The 11,285-nt window shown below is 37.2% G+C and overlaps 2 protein-coding genes across 5 annotated transcripts in view; both read right to left on the bottom strand.

Annotated features, from left to right (window-relative positions):
- Positions 1–7,560, bottom strand: part of LOC143345784 (rap guanine nucleotide exchange factor 2) — a 209,598-nt gene extending 202,038 nt beyond the window's left edge. For all 3 annotated transcript variants that reach the window (XM_076773196.1, XM_076773199.1, XM_076773194.1), the window contains exon 1: positions 7,297–7,560. The gene's annotated coding sequence lies outside the window, so the exon portion shown is untranslated. The remainder of the gene's footprint in view (positions 1–7,296) is intronic.
- Positions 7,561–8,420: 860 nt separating this feature from the next.
- Positions 8,421–10,858, bottom strand: Usp39 (ubiquitin specific protease 39). Of its 2 annotated transcripts, none has more exons than XM_076772881.1 (9): positions 10,720–10,858; positions 10,126–10,404; positions 9,874–10,049; positions 9,577–9,802; positions 9,216–9,502; positions 9,024–9,152; positions 8,898–8,959; positions 8,598–8,820; positions 8,421–8,523 (listed from the first exon to the last, which is right to left on the bottom strand). In XM_076772881.1, exons 1-9 carry the CDS (start codon positions 10,796–10,798, stop codon positions 8,458–8,460), a joined length of 1,527 nt encoding a protein of 508 aa, XP_076628996.1. In that variant the 5' UTR covers positions 10,799–10,858; the 3' UTR covers positions 8,421–8,457. The 2 variants fall into 2 exon arrangements, with proteins under 2 accessions (XP_076628996.1, XP_076628997.1); XM_076772882.1 differs by having other exon boundaries at positions 10,126–10,249; positions 10,720–10,791.
- Between the last annotated feature and the right edge of the window lie 427 nt (positions 10,859–11,285).

Consider the following 11,285-nt stretch of genomic DNA (forward strand, 5'->3'; position numbering starts at 1 on the left):
GGGCGACTGAATGCGTCGCGCATCCGGTTTGCGTCAACCCTTAAGTAGTCGCGCGAAATCGAAACGATCCCCGGCGCTATTCTTCGAAAAATCGGATTTGACAGAGATTGCCCTCAAACTCGACGTCTCTCCAACTATTTTCGCGAGAACGAAGTCAGTTTTTACGTGGAAACATTTTCGAGATACTTCACGTAAGAATGAAAATTGAATGCGACCGGTTTTGATGAGTTTCATCTCTTCAGGACCAAATTTACATTCACCCACGATGTCCATCAATTTTCTGGTTATTATTATGACGTAATATTTATCAGTTAGATAAAAATTTGGGTATTCAAAATGGAGGGAATTCTTGACATTGAGAAAATAAGAAATTTACATTTCAACCCTTACGAGATCCAAAAGACAGATACTATTGATTTGAGACGATAACCTGATTGGATTCGAGTTCGTTGGTGGCCCAACTACTGTGTTTTGGCGAAGATTGTAGAAAATCTATGTTTTAGAACAACCTGTAGGGATGCTGGAGAGTGACTTGAACCGGCTCTATTGTTTCGTGACTTTCGCTGGGTGGTCGTTTCGAGGGTCATGCGTCCAGCAACGTCTGGAAATTGTCTACCAGAGTCCCTATGGACCTGCTCTCGTATTACGCTCCAGTCACGTGTGTCTGGCATAGTTATCATTCTATGCACCAGTCATTGAAGATCAATTTAAAAAAATTATAAATTATCCAAAAGTTTTCTACAGTGCACGAGAAGAAAAATTAAAAAATAATAAAAGTAAATGAAATAAAAAATAAAATCGCCGTTTAAGATTGGTTCCCAACATGCTAAAAATAAAGAAGTTCTTTTCAAGGGACTGTATTTAGAATAACTCTAGGAACGAGGTAAAGGGTTTATATCGAATCCTAATAACGTTGTCAAGTTCTGCAAGTTCTCTTCAACGTGAAAGCTAAAAATTCAACGAATCATGACGAAGCGTAATCGACTTCACGACACGCTGGTGCCGTCGCAGAATGGTTAAGAATTGCTGGTCTATTTGACGACAGAGAGCGTGTATCTAGGGTATATCTAGGGTAGCCAAACGATACGGTGATGATAGCAATTCAATGGGATTGAGTGACCAACTGATTTTGCACCGACTTACAATCAGTCGTACGCATCAAATCATAGATTCAGCTAGTCACTCTGTAATAAATTCACCTCTACTACGGCGAACCCACGAATCGGAAAAAGCTAATGGCGATGTTGAAAATACATTCGCACTTCACGGTCAGAAAACACCGGCTTCCTCTATCCTGAATCTTTCCTTTGCGTGAACAAAATTCGCGTATCTCGAGTTATTTGAAATTCGATCGATACGATTTAGAATTAACAATAACAATGTACTTTCGACTAGAAATATTTAGAAAATTGTTGACAAGTAGCAGCGAAACACTCGACAAACACATCCCTCGTTCGTTCTGAAGAATGTAAATAAAATATGCTTGCAATTTCTTTCCACGTTCTTCGAAGTTGGAAAGAAAGTAGAGCTACTCTGCATACGCACTGTTATGTATCATTACATCATTGCCGTAATGAGGTTGATCCGTGACAATCGTCCAAACTGAATGAATCGCTGCAACATACTACCCGCTGCTAACGAAGGCGGAAAAAAATACAATTTCGAGTCAATGAAAATTGCAATGTGTAACGCGAAACAAGCTCTGAATTGTTCCATTAGAATTATTATACCTGTGTTTTACATCGTTAAAAAAAAATTTCCGTTTGGGCATCGTTGTCCACGCCACGAAATTCATTTATTTCTTTTTACGTGCCTTGTTGCTTTCGCGATTAAGACTAATAGTAACAGAAACGATCTCGTTATTTTGTATTTTGTGCAGAAAATTAAAATCGGGAACAAACAAGGAATGACTAACTTATTTCGATGCATCTTACGCGAAGCAATAATGCAAATTGCAACGGAGAATGTCTAACACAAAAATGGGGACTATATAAAATTGTTAGAATATTTTTAGTCAAGACAAGATCTAGGAAAAATCTCTAAAGAAGAAAGTAAAATTGTTATATTACCACGAGCATCGTTTGCTACCGAACTCTCAGCATTCTTGTTTGTTATGGAAAAATTAAAGCACCTAAGAGTACGATACGTGCGATTGAACGCTTAAAATATCCGTATCGTTTAGCGTCTGCTTGAATGCAGACCTAACAGTATCTCTCTTATGCAAACTAACGCGTGTCCCTCCCCGTTCCGCCCTCCGTTAAAGAAGAAGTTTTCCTTTTACACGGTCGTCCTAGATTTCAAAATTTACGAAAGGCAGTTCGCGCTTGTTCGTCCTAGTTCGCGGGCGATTTTAGAGCACGTCGACTAGGGCGACAAGAGCCGTTGCTAGTAAAACGCGCGAATTCGAACCGAATCGTATTCCCGATCGTTATTCAGAGCGGGCAGATCTGCCTCGAGTGACATTCTTTCGATCCAAACGCGTCCACGTGTTTCAGAGTTCCGAGAGCAGTTTCCAAACTGCCTAACCATCTTTGATCTCGAGCGCTGCTGTCCGGAATAAAACGTTTCACTCGAAAGGCGTTAATCCTTTACAGCCACCCAATGCCACAATCGTTTTCGATTCACACCGGTTCCAATTCGATACTAGACTCACGGAAAACTTATTTCGTTAAAATTATACGCTTCGTAACTGTGTTTTCTAACGAACGAGTGAAACAATTACTCGATATTTCCACCTCAACGCTAGAACTACCGACAATTACGATGTATTTATTCGTACCAAAGAAATTAAAACGATTGATACGCGAAGAAATGTGCAATGCAATGGAAATAAGTGTTTACTCGTTCAAGAATTCAGTCGAGTAAAATTTTTACAAGTTTTATTAGAAATTACGAATTGTTTTGGTCATTCTGGTATTAACGCATTAACGACGAGGCATTTTTATTAAAACTTTCCTACACGACGGGTGACTTTAATGATATAGAATTCCTTCAGCACGTGTATACTAAAAATGTGATATTTTTGCAATTTCATTGAAATTTTCACAAGTTATATGTGGACAATATTAGAATTTTTTTCTTGTGTTATTGTAGAAATTACTAGAAAAACACACACTTATCATGTGTGATGCGTTAAGAGTCTAAAAAATATTGCAAGAGACAAAGTATGGGTCTACGAAGATCCACCGAGCCCCGGTTCGCCTATTTTATAATACGAGTATCGAGCAATTCGTATCTTTAACGATCAGGATCCAACGAATGTTTTCGTGCACGCCTCCGGGTGGAGGTCTAATCGTTCTTATCGACTTGCAACCGTTCGTGCGTTCCAAGATAGCCCGTAGTTTCCAAAGTCCCGTAAACTCTTGAGACCATCGCGGATACAAACTCATAATTTCCATGACGATCGTGACCGGAATAACCCAATTGGCCGTGTTGCGCCACGATCGGTGCCTGAATCGTTCACCTATAGGCAGATGCACGCGCGGTACGCCGCAACAGCTGGTCACCTGCTGTTCCCAGGACTTATTTTCTCTAGCCGGTCGAGTCTTCTACCTTCTCCCTTGTATATACGTGGAAACGCGACTCGATCCTCCTCATCGCGCCGTACACTCGGTCACCATACTGTGCACGGGTGCAAGAACGATGCCGCGATAGAGCGACAAAACGCCCGCGACTTTCTCCGATGCAGATTCGTTTCCATCGCGAGCGACTTCCTGCACGAGGAAAACAATAATTGCCTTCCCGTGACGGAGAGATCCATTCAAGAACGGAAAAGAAGACAATCCCGTATTTGAACCGACGTGAACTTTCTTTCTTCCGTACTTCACCCTTTACCGGCCGTAGCACTGCGCGTTGGAACTCATTAGTGGCGCGACGAAAATAATTGCTCGACTTTCCCGGCGAGATTCAACCCCCACGAGAATGCTACGACGTGTATATTTAGGTTTTGGATTGGTTTAAATACTAGTCGCTATAACTATCGATGTATGTTCACAATTTCACCCTCGAATGGTGCCTAGCCTGAGGTCTTCCATGACCCCAACGTAATATTCGATATAAATAATTTCACAGTTTATTTTATGAGGTCGTCGTCAGGAATCATCTGGTAAATATTATAATTAAATATGAGCTAGATTCTGCATAATAACAAGTTCAAATCTGAGGCTAAAAATGCTATTATAAAATCTATTCTGAATATATTGCAGTGGATGTAATTACTACTAGCCTATTATTATTATGTTATATTCTTCAAGAATATTGTATCTATTGTTCTGTGATACAATATTAAAGCAATGAACTAGATGTCCTTTAAATACTAATCGCTATAACTATCGATGTATGTTCACAATTTCACCCTCGAATGGTGCCTAGCCTGAGGTCTTCCATGACCCCAACGTAATATTCGATATAAATAATTTCACAGTTTATTTTATGAGGTCGTCGTCAGGAATCATCTGGTAAATATTATAATTAAATATGAGCTAGATTCTGCATAATAACAAGTTCAAATCTGAGGCTAAAAATGCTATTATAAAATCTGAATATATTGCAGTGAATGTAATTACTACTAGCCTATTATTATGTTACATCCTTCAAGAATATTGCATCTATTGTTCCGTGATAGAATATTAAAAATTAGCATAAATAATGTCTTTAGTCTCGAGGCATCGAACAGAATAAACTAGCACGCGAGCGCAAAAACAATGAACTAGGCGTGCTGTGCTTGTGCAGACGTTAAATTGCACCGGCAGGAAGCATTTGACGATGCACTCCTGTATCCTCAATCGATATTTAAATGCCTCAAGGATGTCTCCAGCAGATGAATACAACCATGATCTCTATCCTTGACACGTTTCCGTGGACGAGAAGGCATGTGCTTAAAAAGCGTTGAGTAGGAGAAAGCGGATGGGGTGGGTGGTTTATTTTGCTGTTTTACAAGAAATCTTGATCACTGGACGATGGAAATTGATGAAATTGTTATTTAAATGAAAAGATAAATGACTGTCTAACCGTCAGGTATTAAATAAAAATTTCAGGGCCTTTACCCTGTTAGGTATAGCAGGTGAGACGGTCAGTGATGGATTTTGAAACGAAATAGTGCATCAAACACTGCACTTCCACGTAATACACCACCCACGTTTGACACATTCCACGAAGAGCTCGCTAATAACATCCTCCGCGACTTCGAGACTTCTAATCCCTCGGTTTACAAATATGTCGTTTTATGCGACTGAAGAAGCAACATCGTTATGCTTTGTCGCGATTGATTTTATTGCCTGCTCTTTGAACGTGGATGGAATTTTCGCGAATAACTAATATGAGATAAGAATAATATACATAATACAAATAACGTGAATCACTCGTACGAAGCACAGATAATGCAATCAATGGGATTAACGCGGATAACAGAGATATTGAAGAAGACAAATGAAATGCGATTGTCAAGAATTAATATCAATCACAAACAACAGAAATTAACAGACTACGTCATAATACTTCCAAAAACTGAAGATACAAAACACGATGCTTTGTTATAAAAACATTTCAGAGCTAGGATTTCCTATTTCCTAGTTTTCCCCTTAATACAGATTATAATATGTTGATAGTCTTGCAGATGACCGCAAACTGTTGGACTACGTCCAATTTCATCTAGTCTGAAACCACAAACCTTACTTAAAATAATTTTCATATCTTATTATAAGTGAGTCTTTCCGTACGTTAACATTTTAATTAATTTATTTTGATCCCTTCAAAAATAATATATACTGTAGGACCTCCATTATGTATTCCGTGTATCAACACTATAGTGCTCGATAATATAAGTGAAGAAATTTAGGAAGCCATAACATGCACTAAAATGAACGATAGACGCGAGGTATTTAATTTTTAAATCTATTGGATTTACGCGGCACGTTGCGCCCTCGAGAGAATATCGATAGTCCAATTTTCGATATGTCGGATATAAATATGGCGGCTCGCGCTGCGCGAGACCGATGACGCGCGTTCGATCTGTCATCGAGGATCGTTCCGCATGCGGAAACTGGTTTACGCGATGCAACGATCACAAGCGAAGATGCTAGGAATCCGAAACTCGCGGCTTCTTCGAGAGTCAACGTACCTCCCTTCACTCTCCCCTCTTTTAACCGGAGAACGTTGCGGCTCGTCCTCACCGCCACGGAGGCCACGCAATCAGTTTTTTCGAGGTTCGCGTGAAACAGGTATTCGGAACGGTTACTGGAAGGTACGCGTATTGGCAAGACGCCGACACGAATCCGAATTAACGCGCGACGCGCGTACGAGAATAACCTGTCTATGGAAAAATTAGAATTGAGACGTTCCGCGCGATCCGATCTTTTGTTACAACCGTAAAGCTTTTATAGCGTCGTACGAATCGGTGATAAACCGATCCTAGACCTAACGCGACGTTTCGACACCGAATGGGCTTCGATGAAACGTGCTCTTGGCATAGCAAACGGTAAATAACTTGTTTTACTTAGTACGAGTCGAGTCCATTATATTCGCGTCGATTGTCCAAAATTGGAGTAATCGGAAACTGTTTCATTCGGGTTGTCGCGAAAATAGAAATACGATTTCGTAAGCGAGATTAAAATACACGCAAAACTGGTACGTAGAACAGAATTGTTTGAAATACTATTTTAATTAGCAAGCGTCGGATCGAAGGCAAATATTTGAAAAATCTTGCGATGAAAATAAAGTTACAAGGAACGTTTCAAATGGAAATGTTGACCACCGACGTTCACACTGGACTGTCACTGCCCTAGAGTCGGGGAACCCTAATTTATAGGGCTTTAGAGGCGATAAGCCGCAAGAGTGTGGCGACAAAAAGAAACAGAAAAATATTCTTAGGTTGCAACTATCACGAATACCACGAATATAACCTAGAGAAACGTGAGAATTTAAATATATAAAATGCTCCAGAGCTCAAAGTAAACTACTTCGACACTCGAAATATCATTTTACTTGCATTTATATCAACGTTCGTTTTTTAAAACAGTATTCCAAATGCTTCTGTGTCAAACGATACACGGCTCCAACTTCGTTACGGAGCTTACGCGGGAACGCTTTAAAATGGATAGAGATTCTCCGTCAGGTGCCGTTTACACGAGATAGAACCGTTACCGCCAACAGGTTATCACAATTTCCCCAAAAATCTTTGCACAGGCATTGCGTCCAATACCGATTGCCCTTGTCGAGAATGTTTGACGACTCGCGTGGCACGCTGACTGGGTATCTCGTAAAAGTTTTCGAACAAAAAGGAAAAAAAGGTGTACTCACTGTTCGTGTAAGCGTCGCTCCCACCGGCGATAATCCACGTGCTGAGAACACACTGGACAACACAACGTGAACACAGATAAAACACTCGCGGCGATAAACTACGAACGAGACGGAACGTCAGTATCACTGCCTAGCGCGTCGACGAAACAATACGCGAAACGCGTCGTTCCGATACACATCGAAAACAAAAGGTACGGCGGAAAAAAGATGGTAAAACGCGAAGCGTACGAAACGGAACGCTCGCTCGTAAACGTCTCGCGTGGCCGGCTGTGACTCTACTCCGGTTCGCTTCGGCTTCGGCGCCGCGCGACGCGCGACCCCCTCCGCGCGCGGTTTCCCCCGCCCTAGTCGTAACTTCTACTTCCAGTTTATACTTCCGATCTTCTCGGCTAAGTTCGGCATTTTTCGGCTCGATCGGCGTCCCGTAGTGTCAAACATGGGGTAGGTATACTGGGGAGCCGAAGCGATTAACCCTTGAATGTACGTAATTCAAACTAGGGCTGGAAATTAAAAGAAAAAGAACATAATTTAATTATTCGTCGAGATGTATTCTATTCGAAATATTCAATGAGACGGTTCCGAGATGCATCGACGCGTTCGTATTTGCGTCTGTGCAAGTTACAGCGACGTTTCTACAATATTTCGGAAAATGCACTCGGAGACAATTTTTATAACTTTATGTAGCACGTTCGGTTTCAATGTTTATTTTGAAGCAGTAAGAAATTGTAAACGTATAAAAACTGAGAGTAAACGGGGTGAAATAATGTAGATCGTGCAAAAAGGGGTATAATTTGTAACAACTTTAAACGTACATCGTCTAGCAAAACGATAACCCGAATAAACAAACCCACGTGACTTGCGACAGGGCCGAAATAGCGGGGCGCTGGGCCCTGAATACAGATTCGATATAAATTACATAAATTACTATTTATGTATGATAATTATTTATTAACCCGCTACTACTGACTGAAGACAGCACACTAATGAAATTTGAACGCTGTCATGTGGTTTTCTTGAAAGAAAAATTATATAATTTTATTACAATTATATAAATTTTCTGATTAAATATTCCTATAGAATTGCTGTTGTTATAACACATTGGGTAGTAAAGAACAGAGGGAAGTGAACAATTGAAATATTTTATTTAGAAAATTATAGTTATCATATTGTCTTCTTACTTTTATTTTCACCATTTTCTGTTTGTATATCTTTTTTCAATTCATAAATCTGTAAAAAGAAGAAAAAACGTGAATGTTTATTATAAAGCATTTCCGTACAAATTTAAATGTGTAAATACGCACTTGTATATATGCTTCCGTTAATGTTATCATCTGGGGCAAAATTTGAGTGACATGTAAATCTTGTAATTCATACCACTGACCAGTTGCTCTGTGTAAAATATGAACTCTATACGTTCCTTGACCGGGTTCGCCATCGTGAACTATATTTGCAACTAAATCGTACGTCGTATAAGGATGTCGTTGCTTCACTTCAGGTGTCAAAATGTCTCCAAAATCTACATTTCTAGAATGCATATACATACATTTGAATTAGAGTCTGGTATAATTTTTTATATAAAAGACGATGTTATACAAACTTACTTAACTGGGAAATTAACTATAGTAGGATTTTTCTCTACAAAGAACGTATTTTTTGTAAATCTCTGTAAAAAAGAAAATTAAATTAAATAGATCAAAGGATCTTAACTTGAGAAGATCTATACTTACTTTTATGTACAGTATAAGGTAAGGAGGAAGTTCTGTAATTTCAAATCTTTTCATAAAATTCTCCTTGTAAGTTTTATATTCTTTTTCAGTTACAGCATTAAATTTATTTAATAATGTATATAAATTGACCTATAGAAATAAAGAAAGTTATATTTTATTATACACGATATGTGTACATTATTTAATACTTACTTGGGGAATGATATTTTCGGTAAATTGATCTTTAAAGAGAGGCGGTGGAGGAAGATCGCACGTTAAATATAAAAACGGACTCTCTGTTACAGTTTGACCATATTCTACAGTATGAAGCAATTCGCTTCTTTGACTTTCGTCTAATTCGAGCGGAGGTATTTTTCGTGTATATATACGCATATGACCCAAAAATGTTTTATATACTATACTAGAATCCCGTTTTTTTGTACCATTTAATGCTAAATGAAGAGCATTCATAAACCATGAAAGAAAATCAATTGGATCACCTAGGAATTTTATTTCAAAATATAAAACCTGTTGTATTAATAGTAATTATTGTCTCAATATAATGATTATATACCCTGCTCTGTAAATTGGAATCTCTTTTTACTCCATAAGACAACAGCTTGTAACATTTCATGGGGACTAACATGTGCTTTAAAGTTACGTGGATTCCATAATTTTCTCATTAATTCTCCAAATCTTTGGACTAAAAGATAGGAAGAATCACCAGGTGGCCTTTTCACATGAGAATAATTAGACTCTCTTAAAAAGAAGTCCCTTAAAGGTGTAACATGTGAAAGTGCCTAAAAAAATTTAATTTATAATTTTACTACTACAATGAATCTACAAGTGTATATATCTAAACATAACTCACTTGTAAAATAACATTGCAGTAATCATTTGCTTTAATATTATTCATTCCCACAATACCTGGAGAATATAATGAACCGTCTATAGCTCTTGATAATTTATCACTTTTGTCCAATAATGTAATTTGAGTTTTATCAAATGTTGGATTTAAAACATATTTAATGTCATCTAGCGATGAATCTACAAATTAAATGTTTATTGCAAGATACTAAAGCATTTTAGTTTAAGATTAATGATAAAGCACATATTGGCTTACCAATGATTTCATAATTGTCAGGTAAACAATAAAATTTTAAGGTATGAAGATTAAGAAATACATGATGACTTTCTGCTACACTGTGTGTATATGCATGAGTATTGGTACCTCTACCTTGGAAATACTTTCCACATACAAGACAAGCATATACATTAATTCTTGACAATGATACCGAACATAATTTTTCAAAATCAAAATCTAAAAATTGACGATTTATTGTGTCCAAGTAAGGACACAGTCGTGGTGCTTCTGCATTTGTTTTGGCAACTTTAATACCTTCTATAATTAAATAAATAAACTATATTAAACCTAACCTTATTTTAGGTTAGAAATTTGTAACTGAACATAACTAAATATTTGTGAATCAATAGGTTCGCTCAATTTAAACTGAACTTTGTTAATATTGATGTAATTTATAATATTATGTCAAACGATCATAAATTGAACCATAATATATGTAGAAAGAGGAAAAGATCACCTAACCTTAAAATACAAGTATGTAAACAATGAGTTCCAAATATTGCAATAAATTCATAATGAATATAATAGTGACCAACAATTGAACCCCTTGAAAAATGCTACTACACTACTCACTTTCAGTTTCTTCATCTGTATCACTTTGATTTTCTACAAATTTCCGTTTTTGTTGATACTCTTGCCTCTTCGTCGCCATGTTTTATTACAAATGAAATAGAAAAGCATTTTTATACAGCGAATTATTTATATTCATTTCAATAAAAAAGTATAGGTATGCAGGGAAAATATTATAGTTTCAATTATATCATAAAAGAATATAATAACGTCGACAACTTCGTTATATTTCGTGTTTTGTAATTTTAAAACAATATATGTACAAACTAATAAAATATAAATAAGAATTTACTTTAACGCTGTTCATCGTTGCATACTTATTATCTACTTTCAACAAAAAATTAAAAAGTGGTTAATGTGTCTCTGAAAGGTATTTTTAATCGATAACATTTATGTAAACAAATCTGTATTGACCGTATTACTTAAAGAATGTAATTCTAAACCTACTCGATGAACTGCTTCTGCTGATCAAAAATCAATATTTGATAACAATAAGCATTATGTAACAAATTAACAAATATAAATTTGTCTCTTTAAATTTATAGCACAAAAAAACATTATTAACATTG

The sequence above is a fragment of the Colletes latitarsis genome, chromosome 9 (assembly GCF_051014445.1).
Source record: "Colletes latitarsis isolate SP2378_abdomen chromosome 9, iyColLati1, whole genome shotgun sequence".
NCBI classification, from domain to species: domain Eukaryota; kingdom Metazoa; phylum Arthropoda; class Insecta; order Hymenoptera; family Colletidae; genus Colletes; species Colletes latitarsis.